Source organism: Garra rufa, unplaced genomic scaffold, assembly GCF_049309525.1.
Source record: "Garra rufa unplaced genomic scaffold, GarRuf1.0 hap1_unplaced_633, whole genome shotgun sequence".
Classification (NCBI taxonomy): Eukaryota; Metazoa; Chordata; class Actinopteri; order Cypriniformes; family Cyprinidae; genus Garra; species Garra rufa.
Window position 1 is genome coordinate 1 of NW_027394898.1, and position 12,803 is coordinate 12,803.

A 12,803-nucleotide genomic window follows, 5' to 3' on the forward strand; every position below is an offset into this window, starting at 1 on the left:
TCCTCATCCATCATTATTAACTGTAATTAACTACTAATATCTAATCATTATTGGGTGAAAATGCTTCATGTGATTATGATATCTCTACAGGTTAGAGATCGAGAACGCCAGACTAGAAGCCACGGCTAAACAGCAGACCAACCGCATTGAGGTGCTACAGAAGGGCGTTCAGGAGGGCGCAGTGGTGAGTTCTCTCAAATATCACTCATTTAACACTCAGAGGTCGAGCTGGACCGCTAGTCTGCGAAGTAGACGTGTCCTGACTCAACTGATGATGGTAGATTTAGACATTTAATCCTGACAGAGCCTTGTTTTACCCTCTTAAGTCGTCAGAGCTTGACTTTAGTAGAACTCTGTTTAATTGTGTCAGTGCAGAATGAGCTGACTGTACATGTGAGTCAGTCTGAGAGAAGATTTCTTGTAAACTGATGGTGTAGTCACTCTTTTCACAGCTATCAGGCTCATCACCTGGAGAAGGGGTTGGTATCAAACATCTAGCTGTGATTCTAGCAGTTCTCTGCTACTGCTACTGGTTGTTCTTTCTTTACTGTGAATTACAGCTCTGCCTCGAATCTCACGATTATTGACACTTGAAATAAGAAAGAATAAAGTGCCTGTGTAATTGGGTTGTTAGCAGGGTATTTTCTCTTTTTGGTGGTGGTCTGTTTGCAGATTTGTTTTAATTTGCATTGATTGTAAACTGTCTTTCTATCTTCTGGATTTCTGGTTTCTGAAACCTAAAGTAGATCAAGAGCCGCATGACGTACTGTACTTTGCTGAGAGAATGAGTTTGAAGCCATAAGTAAGATCCTGTTTCATATTGACATTTGTGGTTGTTCTCAGGTCAGAAATCGTTTGGAAGATCTCGTCACAAACCTGCAGAGCAGTAAGATGACGCTAGAAGAACAACTCAACCGAGAGGTGAACTTTGAGCTTCAAAATGCATCTAATTGTAATGGAAGAAGAGAGGATAGATTAGGAAAATGTAGATTTATTCATAGCAGTGATATTTTAGTATCACTGATGATCATTTTAATTTTAGAGAAAGTTTTAGTAATTTTGTCACCAAAAATAATAGTATTCTTAGTTTTAATTTAATATGTCTATATTTATTCAATTTTAGTAATTCTAGCAATGCATATCCACCTTTTTCCCTGAGTAACCGAACTTACATTTGGGTGCGTTCATGTTCCGGTCTCTATAGAAATCCAAGTGAAAACAGTGAAAACGATTGAATGAATAAAAACTTTTTCAATATAACTAAATATAAAAATGTGCGCAGGTTTAATGTTATATTATCAGCTTGGGAAATATGTTAATTTGACTAGAAACACCAGAGATCGGAAATGTAAAGCACCGTTCCAGTTGGGTGAGTCTTCCGTGTTCAGAAAAATGTGGATAGGTAAGGTAAAAAACAAGAGATGGCTTATGTAGCAAGCCAGAAACGTTACAAAGAGTTTATTAAAATAATTAATAAAGTTAATTTACAATAAAAATAAAAGAAAAACAATTAAAAACATCATTTAAAATCAAATTAGTCAAAATAAAAACATTTAAAACACATACACACACACACACACACACACACACACACACACACACACACACACACACACACACACACACACACACACACACACACATTTATTAATAATTTATTAATTGATATTTATTTAATTTTAGCACTTTACCCAAAAGTAAATATTGATTTTTTTTTTTTACGTTTAAGTTATTTACATTAATAAATTATTATTGAAGTTGTGTGAGTATGTGTGTATATTTACACACACACAACTACAATAATAATATTATTTACATAAGGATATTAATATGTATAATACAAAAGAAAAAAATAAATGCAGTACGGACCAAAAGTTTGGACACACCTTCTCATTCAAAGAGTTTTCTTTGTTTTCATGACTATGAAAATTGTAGATTCACACTGAAGGCATCAAAACTATGAATTAAATAAAAAAACAGTGTGAAACAACTGAAAATATGTCATATTCTAGGTTCTTCAAAGTAGCCACCTTTTGCTTTGATTACTGCTTTGCACACTCTTGGCATTCTCTTGATGAGCTTCAAGAGGTAGTCACCTGAAATGGTTTTCACTTCACAGGTGTGCCCTGTCAGGTTTAATAAGTGGGATTTCTTGCCTTATAAATGGGGTTGGGACCATCAGTTGTGTTGTGCAGAAGTCAGGTGGATACACAGCTGATAGTCCTACTGAATAGACTGTTAGAATTTGTATTATGGCAAGAAAAAAGCAGCTAAGTAAAGAAAAACGAGTGGCCATCATTACTTTAAGGAATGAAGGTCAGTCAGTCTGAAAAATTGGGAAAACTTTGAAAGTGTCCCCAAGTGCACTCACAAAAACCATGAAGCGCTACAAAGAAACTGGCTCAAATGCGGACCGCCCCAGGAAAGGAAGACCAAGAGTCACCTCTGCTGCGGAGGATAAGTTCATCCGAGTCACCAGCCTCAGAAATCGCAGGTTAACAGCAGCTCAGATTTGAGACCAGGTCAATGCCACACAGAGTTCTAGCAGCAGACACATCTCTAGAACAACTGTTAAGAGGAGACTGTGTGAATCAGGCCTTCATGGTAGAATATCTGCTAGGAAACCACTGCTAAGGACAGGCAACAAGCAGAAGAGACTTGTTTGGGCTAAAGAACACAAGGAATGGACATTAGACCAGTGGAAATCTGTGCTTTGGTCTGATGAGTCCAAATTTGAGATCTTTGGTTCCAACCACCGTGTCTTTGTGCGACGCAGAAAAGGTGAACGGATGGACTCTACATGCCTGGTTCCCACCGTGAAGCATGGAGGAGGAGGTGTGATGGTGTGGGGGTCCTTTGCTGGGGACACTGTTGGGGATTTATTCAAAATTGAAGGCATACTGAACCAGCATGGCTACCACAGCATCTTGCAGCGGCATGCTATTCCATCCAGTTTGCGTTTAGTTGGACCATCATTTATTTTTCAAACACTGTGGGAGGAGCTAAAGAGCCGTTCACGTCTGGGACTCCGCCTCTCTGAGCTGGAGAAAGAGAAAGGAGAGCTGACCAATCAGGTGCCATATTAAATTACACATGATACTACCACAGCATCTTGCAGCGGCATGCTATTCCATCCAGTTTGCGTTTAGTTGGACCATCATTTATTTTTCAAACACTGTGGGAGGAGCTAAAGAGCCGTTCACGTCTGGGACTCCGCCTCTCTGAGCTGGAGAAAGAGAAAGGAGAGCTGACCAATCAGGTGCCATATTAAATTACACATGATACTACCACAGCATCTTGCAGCGGCATGCTATTCCATCCGGTTTGCGTTTAGTTGGACCATCATTTATTTTTCAACAGGAAAATGACCCCAAACACACCTCCAGGCTGTGTAAGGGCTATTTGACCAAGAAGGAGAGTGATGGGGTGCTGCGCCAGATGACCTGGCCTCCACAGTCACCGGACCTGAACCCAATCGAGATGGTTTGGGGTGAGCTGGACCGCAGAGTGAAGGCAAAAGAGCCAACAAGTGCTAAGCATCTCTGGGAACTCCTTCAAGACTGTTGGAAGACCATTTCAGGTGACTACCTCTTGAAGCTCATCAAGAGAATGCCAAGAGTGTGCAAAGCAGAAATCAAAGCAAAAGGTGGCTACTTTGAAGAACCTAGAATATGACATATTTTCAGTTTTTTCACACTTTTTTGTTATGTATATGTGAATCTACAATTTTCATAGTCATGAAAATAAAGAAAACTCTTTAAATGAGAAGGTGTGTCCAAACTTTTGGTCTGTACTGTATATGTGTACGAATATGTGTTTTACATATTGTTTTAATATGCACATTATTGATTTATATTTATTAATTGATATTTATTTCATTTTAGTACTTTACCTTAATGGAAATAGTAAATATTTAAATATTTTTTACATGTTTAATTTATTTACAATTATAAATTATTATTCAAGTACTACAACAATAATAATATTTACATAAGAATATATATATATGTTTTAATATATTTGTTTTAAAATGTAAATATTTATTTCGAATTATTAAATTAATTTTAGTACTTTACCTGAATGAAAACAGGAAATATTTAAATATTTTTTACATTTAATTTATTCACATTTATAAATTACTACAATAATAATATTATTTACATAAGAATATATATATATATATATAGAATAGGAATATTTATTAATTTAATTTTAGTACTTTACCTTAATGAAAATAGGAAATATTTAAATATTTTTAAAATATTTAATTTATTTCAGGTAATGACAGTCTTAAATTTTTTATGTTTTTAGTCTTAGGGTGCGTTCACACTTGTCATGTTTGGTCCGGTTCGAATTAAATATGAACTCAACACAAACCAAACAGGAAGTAATGACGAGGTGCTATGCGACAAGATTTCACAAAGGGAACAAGCGGTGTATCCAAAACAATATGAGCAGAGGGCAAACATGGAGCTACAAGAAGATAAAGTGCCTTTTAATAGTTCGCAGGTGGTGAAAATAAACTCATATGCACGCAACAATAAGCGCGCTTAGTCCAGCAGAAGCAGTTGCGTTTGCATTAGGTTCGGTATCTTTACTGTCATGCCAGTGAGCGCTAAGTGGACCAGGACCAAATGTATCATTTTCCTTTTTGGTCTGGGCCAAATGAACCAAACGAACCAGAACACACTCTTAGTTTTAGTTAACAAAAATAACCCTGATTCGTACAGGAAAATAAATTAACTATTTGTTTAATTGTGGTCCTCATCTCCAGGTACAGAAGCAGAGTATGCTATCCCATAATGCCCAGGACTCACAAACACTGTGGGAGGAGGAGCTAAAGAGCCGTTCACGACTGGGACTCCGCCTCTCTGAGCTGGAGAAAGAGAAAGGAGAGCTGACCAATCAGGTGCCATATTAAATTACACATGATACTTTCAACAAATATGAAGTGAAGGTTTGTTGTTTTTAGCTAAATATATATACAGCAAATCAGCATATTAGAGTGATTTCTGAAGGATCTGAGACACTACAAGTCGCAGTAATGATGCTGAAAATTCAGCTTTGGTCACAGGAATAAATTACATTTGGAAATATATTCAAATAGAAAACAGTTATAGTTCATTGAATCATATATGTCATATTATACCTCTGTTTTTAATGGATTTGTTCACTTTCAGAATAAATATGTCCTTATAATTTACTCACCCCCCTGTCATCCAAGATGCTCATGTCTTTCTTTCTTTCAGTCAAAAAAATTAGAGTTTTTGAGGAAAACATTCCAGGATTTTTCTCCATATAGTGGACTTCAATGGGGGTCCAAATTGCAGTTTCAATGCAACTTCAAAGGGAGCCACGTTAAAAAGGTCACGTGTTGTTAGTTCTTTGTCTGTGTTATTTGGTTCAAAAAGGTAGGGTAGGATGAAAAAACATCAAATTTTGTCCTCAAACTTCAGAATCATTTGCTTTGTAAACACTGGGTCGGTACTAGTGCAAAAGAAAAAAATTTTAGACTTTTTTTTTTTTTTTTTTTAGAAAATGATCAATCGTTTCGCTAGATAAGACCCTTATTAATCTGTTGGGATCGTGTAGAGCCCTTTGAAGCTGTGTTGAAACTGCAGTTTGGATCTTTAACCCGTTGGCCACCATTGAAGTCCATTAAATGGAAAAATCCTGTAATGTTTTCCTCAAAAACCTTCATTTCTTTTCGACTGAAGAAAGAAAGACGTGAACATCTTGGATGACATGGGAGTAAGTAAATTATCAGAACATTTTTATTCTGGAAGTGAACTAATGTTTTAAGCTTTTAAGAACCAAAGTGTCACACCTGTGTCCTCTCTCTGTGTTTCAGATGGAGCTCGAGAAGAAAAAGGCCAAAAAAATAGCAGAGCAGAAGAAATCTATGGACACACGTCTGGAGCAGGAGATGAAGAGAAACACAGACCTTCAGAAAGAAATGTACAGGTGACCCTTTAACCTTTAACCCCGACCGCTGCAACTCTACACCTGTAGATGTGTTTGAGTACGTAGAGACGCCGGCTACGCGGACCCTCCTGCTTGTGAATCTGTGAGATGCACGCATATAATGCACATTGCTTCTTATATTTTAGGAGGACTGACTTCAAGCCTGTCTTTTGTGCTGCTGTAGTGCTGTAGAATGCCATACAGCCATGTGTAGCGCTTAAAACCTTGATACAGCATTTAAAAAATAATGTAACAGGATAATCAGCAGGACAAATAATCATGTTATGATTCTTTTATCTATGTTAATAATGGTGGATATGAGAAAAATAAAAGTCAAAAGTTTTTGAGCAGCAAATTTTTTAATGTTTTTTTAAGTCTCTTCTACTCACCAAGTCTGCATTTATTTGATCCAAAGTACAGTAAAAACAAATTTATTCCCTACATTTTTTAGCATCATTATTCCAGTCTTCAGTGTCACATGATCCTTCAGAAATCAATCTAATATGCTGATTTGCTGCTCAAGAAACATTTTTCTTATTATCAATATTTAAAACTATTTTTTCACAATTCTTGGATGAATAGAAAGATACAAAGATCAGTGTTTATCTGAAATAAAAAGCTTTTGTAACATTATTCACTATACCATTCAAAAGCCTAAGGTCAGTATATATATAATATTATTTAATATTATTTTTTTAGGGGAAAGAAATTATAGAAATCAATACTTTTATTTAGCAAGGATGCTTTAAATTGATAAAGTGATGATGAAGACATTTATAATGTTACAAAAGATTTCTATTTCATATAAATGCGGTTCTTCTGAACTTTCTATTCATCAAAGAAACCTGAAAAATTCTACTCAGCTGTTTTCAACATAATAATGATAATAAATGTTTTTTGAGCAGCAAATCAGAATATTAGAATGATTTCAGAAGAATCATGTGACTGGAGTAATGATGCTAAAAATACAGCTTTGAAATCACAGGAATAAATTACATTTTAAAATATATTCAAATAGAAAACAGTTGTTTTATATAGTAAAAATATCTCAGAATTTTACTGTTTTTACTGCACTTCGGCTCAAATAAATGCAGGCTTGGTGAGCAGAAGAGACTTCTTTAAAAAATAAATAATCTAACTCGTAGTGTATACATGAAATTATTTTATGTATTAATAAATAAACTAGGACATTAGCACCTATATCTTGTGGTTTAATTGACTTCAAATGCAAGCAGAACAGTGTTATTTTCAGTTTTTTATTTATATACTCTTATTTATTCATATTTTGTATATATTAATATTTATTAATAATACAATTTTGTTTTAATTTTTTGTTTTCGTGTAATATTGGTTGCTCAGTGTTTTTTGTCATTTTTGATTAGTTTGTATTAAATATTTCTATTTAGCTATAATTATTTTTTTAGTTTGTCATTTTAGAACTTATTTTAATTTAGCTGCTAAGCCGACATTTTTAATTTAATAATAAGTTTAGCATCTAATATTTATATTTTATTTGAGCTTCATTTCCTTTAATCAAAAAATGCTCTTCAGTAATTTAATACTTTATTTTTACTTAGTATATGAAACCATGATTCGCACTAACTTTTTAAAATTAATTTTTACGTTTTATTTTACATTTATCACTAACAGGAACAAAGAAGACTATTTTCGTGAGTGCAGATCATAGTTTCATATATGAAAAAAAAGAGAAATGGTTTTAGCTTTAGTTAACAATAACAACACTGATACAGAATGTTTCTAATTTCACTGTATCTCTGTGTGTATGTGTTTGTGTGTCAGGTTGAAGTCTCTGTTGAAAACCGCTAAGAAACAGCTGCGTGAACAAGGTGGTGGACAGCTGGAGTCTCCTATGGGCAGCTTCAGAGCAGACATGAGCCACCGGCTGGAGGCAGAGGGCGCCGTCAGCAGAATGAAGACTCGGGTATAGTCTCAGTTTTAGACATTTATTTATGACTGTCAGATCAGATTAAAGTAGACTTGCTTGATCCTGATCCGCTTCCTCTGGCACAGGTGGATGAGCTGCAGTCTCAGTACGAGCGGGAGGCATCTCGCTGCTCACGGCTGGAGGAGGTGAACAGACAGCTGAAGGAGAAGCTGTCGTCTGTGAAGAGCCTGAGCCGAAGCCACGAGCAGCTGGAGCGCAGCAAAAGGCAGCTGGAGGAGGAGGTGGCCGGTCTGCGCAGACAGCTGGAGGCCGGTGTGATGGACCAGAGCCAGGCAGAGCAGTACCGCAGAGAAACGGAGGAAAGAGCCCGACAGGAGATCCGACACAAACTAGAGGAGGTCAACCTCTTCCTGCAGGTACACAACACGAGTCAGAGACTCAACATGCATCTTAAGGCATTCACTTTAACATTTTGTTTGTTGTTGTTTCATGTTTGTGTGCTAAGTCCAAATTAAATGATCATTAAGCACTAGGGATGGGAAGATTCCCCGATTCACTCGGTGCATCGGTTTAAAACGTTAACGATGCGATGCATCGGTTTAAAAAGTGCGCATCGGATACAAATTGGCATTTGTATCGCGATGCATCGTTTCTAACATATCTGCATCGGTAAATCCCGATTTATTTCTTTATAATTATTAGTAGACATACATACTTTTATTAGTAGACATACTTTTATTATTTAGAAAGTGGAAAATATTGTTAGATTGTTTTCTCCCCTCTGAACTGTTTCTCAAGCACGTCTCCCTTCACTGCAGCGTGAATGACGTAGACTATCACAACACTACAGAGACCGGGGCGTGTCCAGAAAGTCACATAGAGCAGGGATTCTCAACCGGTGGCCCGCGAAATGGCTTAAAATTAACTTAAATTTTATCCTAAAATGGTCAAAGCACGGCCTCTTTCGTGTTCTGTGATTGATTGCTTTGGACTCGGCGCAGCAAGCCTCATCGCATACAGACTGAACGGCGGTGAACTGAACGACTGATTTTTTTGTCCCGCTCCTGCAGAAATGTATGTTATTTTGTCCCACTCCCACCAGCAAAAGCCCACATAAAAGTAACCTATACCCCCGCGGAAAAACGGGTCTCTACTTCATCTCTTGACTGCATGAAACAAACCCTCGCACTAATGTAAAAGTAAAGACGATCAGAGTAATAGTAACAATGACACTCTTGCATATCGGAGTCTAGGCACGCATAAGTCCGCTGTTGATTCATGAACTAGTCATGCTTTCGGGGCTCTGATCCATAGTATTTTTGTGTGAAATTTCAAAATATTTGCATAGTTGTCAAAATGAATGTCTTGTGAGTGTTTTATAATGGATGCTCACCCAGAGGTGGATCTTGTAAGGGTCAGTGGTGTTTATGCACATATGAGCACCAGCATCAACAGATATAGTATGTATTTGCCGTATTTTTCATTTGTATGTTCATTTTATGATGGATACAAACAGTAGATATTCGGTCAGTCCAGTTCAAATGGACAGGTTTAGTGAGTGGTATTTTGGCATCTCCCTGTTGTTCTGTTTGGCAGGTTCACTTACTTTAGAAAAAGTACTCTGTAGTTGTTTAGAATGTCTGAATTAAAGAATTCAGGAGCTTTAAATCTGTCTAATATATATATATATATATATATATATATATATACATAATCAAAAAGTCTTGGTTTTACTTGGTTAATAAATAATCAAACTCATTCACTGGCACCGCATCCTCTTTCACATCATCACATAAACTTGATCTAATTAGTTAGTGCTGAATTATCGCATCGTATCGTGATATGGGTGTGAATCGTATCGTATTGCATCGCACAAATGTATCGTTAATATATCGGATCGGATACTTTGTATCGAGATGCGTATCGGATCGGCATTATACCTTAGATGCCCAACCCTATTAAGCACCAAAAGTGAATACAAAACATTATTGGACAGTTTCAGCCGCATAATGCAGGAATGACACAGGTGACATTTTTTTATTTTATTTTATTTTTGTTTATACATTTCTTGAAAATAAAATATACTATTTTAAAAAAGTTATTTATGTATTATTATTTTAATAGTAGTATTATTTTATTTTGTTTATTGGTATTTTTATTATTATTTATTGTATTTAATTTATTATTTTTACTTACAAACATATCAAGGGAGTCACAGAAAATGATGATACATTTAAAATATAACTAAAATAATAGATACAAATACATTAACAAAAAATAAAATATTATAAAATATAAATAAATAAATCAATTATTTCAAAGCATCTCAATTGAGATTTTTTATTTTATTAATTTATTTTAAATGGATTATTATTTGTTATTTAAAGTTTTTTCTGGGTTAATTTACCTTTTTAGTATTATTTATATACTCTGTTATTTATCAATATTTTGTATATATAAATATTTATTAATAATACAATTTAAAAAACATTTCTGGGTTAAGTTATGATTTAATTTAAATTTTACAAAATAATTTAAAATAAAATATAACGAATAAATATTTAACAAAATAAAACAAATTTATCAAATAAAAAACAAATAGAAATAGTGCAATATAAGTATTATTTTACTTCACTTTATTAGTTTATTTTATTGTTTATACGTTTCTATAAAATAAATATACTAATTTAAAAAGCTAATTATTTGCGTATTTTATTTTATGTATTCTACACTCTTCAGAAGAGAGTCACAGAAAATGCTGATAAATTTAAAATATGACTAAAACAATACATACAAATACAATATTAAAATATAAAAAAAATTATAAAATATAAATAAATAAATATTATTTCAAAGCATCTCAATGGAGATTTTTTTTATTTTATTAATTTAGTTTTAATATATTTATATATTTATAATTTCTTGGTTAATTTATCCTTTAATTTACCAAGAAAAATAAGTATTGTTTTATTTTACTTTATTATTTTATTGTTTATAAATTTCTTCTAAATAAAATACACTATTTTAAAAAGCTATTAGACTCATTTTGCTTTTTATTTATGTATTTTATTTTATTAGGTATTCTGCACTCTTTAGATGCAGGGATTATTTTATTTTGTGTATTGTTTTTTTTATTAGTTATTTAATTGAATTAATTATTTTTACTTCAAAACATATTAAGAGAGTCACAGAAAACAACGATACATTTAAAATATGACTAAAGTAATACATATAAATACATTAATAAATAAAACATTTATAAAATTATAAAATATAAATACATATTATTTCAAAGCAGCTCAATAGAGATTTTTATTAATTTATTAAAAAAATAACAAAAGAAAATATAACAAATAAATATATAACAAATTGAAATAAATTAATAGAAAGAGTAAAATAAAAGTATTTTATTGTTCATATATTTCTTCAAAATAAAATATACTATTTTAAAAAGCTGTTAGAATCAATTTGCTTATTTATGTATTTTATTTATATATTTATTATTATTTATTTTATTATTTTTACTTCAAAACATATGAAGAGAGTCACAGAAGATGATGATACATTTAAAAAAATATAACTAAAATAATACATACCAATACATTAAAAAACAAAATATAAATAAAAATGATAAATATAAATAAATATTATTTCATAGCATCTCAATTGAGATTTTCTTATTTCATTCATTTATTTGTATTTTTTTATTATGTAAAAATAAAAAATAAATAAAAATAGTACAATATAAGTATTATTTTATTTTACTTAATTTTTTTATTTTATTGTTTATACATTTCTTCAAAAAAAAATTTTTAAAAAGTAGAATCATGTTGCTTATTATTTATATATTTTATTATATTATGTATTCTACACTCTACAGGTGCAGGCAATATTTTTTTGTTTATTGGTTTTATTATTATTATTATTATTTATTTTATTATTTGTTTTATAAGAATTGTGCTTTTAGACACGCACTTCACACAGACAGCCTTTTTGGCATTTTTATTTTATTATGTTATAGTATTTTATATTTTTAAAATATAAAATATTTTATAAAAACAATTATAATTACTCTGCTTTATTTAATATTATTTTTAATTATTTGTATTATTTTATAATTTAGTTTGATTTTTTTTTACATTTAAAACATATTTTATAAATCTACTTATAATTATTTTGTTTATTAAGTATTTATTATTAAAATCTATTCTTTTATTTTTTGAAATTATATTTCTAAAATATAAATTATTTAATAGAATATTAAATAGACAATTATAATTATTTTGTTTATTATAAAGTTTTAAACATTGTATGTTTCCTCCGGCAGACACAGGCGGCGTCTCAGGAAGCTCTGGAGCAGATGAAAGCTGCTAATGAGGCCAGTCAGCGCTCTCAGCTGGAGCAGCGCATCAGGGATCTGGAGGGAGAACTTGGCCGTTCACGCAACATCCAGCAGGACAGTCTTGTTCAGAGAGACTCCAGCCGCACCGAACTAGAGCGCTACAAACAGCTGTACAGCGAAGAGCTCCGTCTCCGCAAGAGTCTGGCTGCCAAACTAGAGAGGTGATGGAAGCCTATCCTCAGAATTATCTGAGAATTACATAAATACGTCTTTATTATAATCACAGGTTAATCATATTTTCAGCTTGAAAAAAAAGTTTAATGGCAAATAATTATTTAATTTAGCATATCAGACAGAGTTTCCAGAGAACAACTGAAAATAATAAAATCAAATAAATTACTAAAATAATAAAGAATAAAAATAGTAAAATATAAATTAAAAATAAATAGAGCAACACATATCAAGGGAGTGGCAAAAACAATAATACATTTAACTGTATAGTATAACTAAAATACATTTAATAAATAATATTATATACATATAAAATAACTAAATAAAAAATCTTTATTGAGATGCTTAGAAATAATATTC

General features: G+C 32.5%; 1 protein-coding gene across 1 annotated transcript; it reads left to right on the forward strand.

Moving 5' to 3' along the window:
* Positions 1 to 90: 90 nt before the first annotated feature.
* ankrd26 (ankyrin repeat domain containing 26) lies at positions 91 to 12,433 on the forward strand (the record flags this gene model as incomplete). The annotated part of the gene is made up of 7 exons (XM_073833033.1): positions 91 to 184; positions 844 to 921; positions 4,775 to 4,909; positions 5,852 to 5,964; positions 7,765 to 7,906; positions 7,996 to 8,286; positions 12,198 to 12,433. Coding segments are annotated over 7 exons (1,089 nt in total), but the record flags the coding sequence as incomplete, so codon positions are not given.
* Between the last annotated feature and the right edge of the window lie 370 nt (positions 12,434 to 12,803).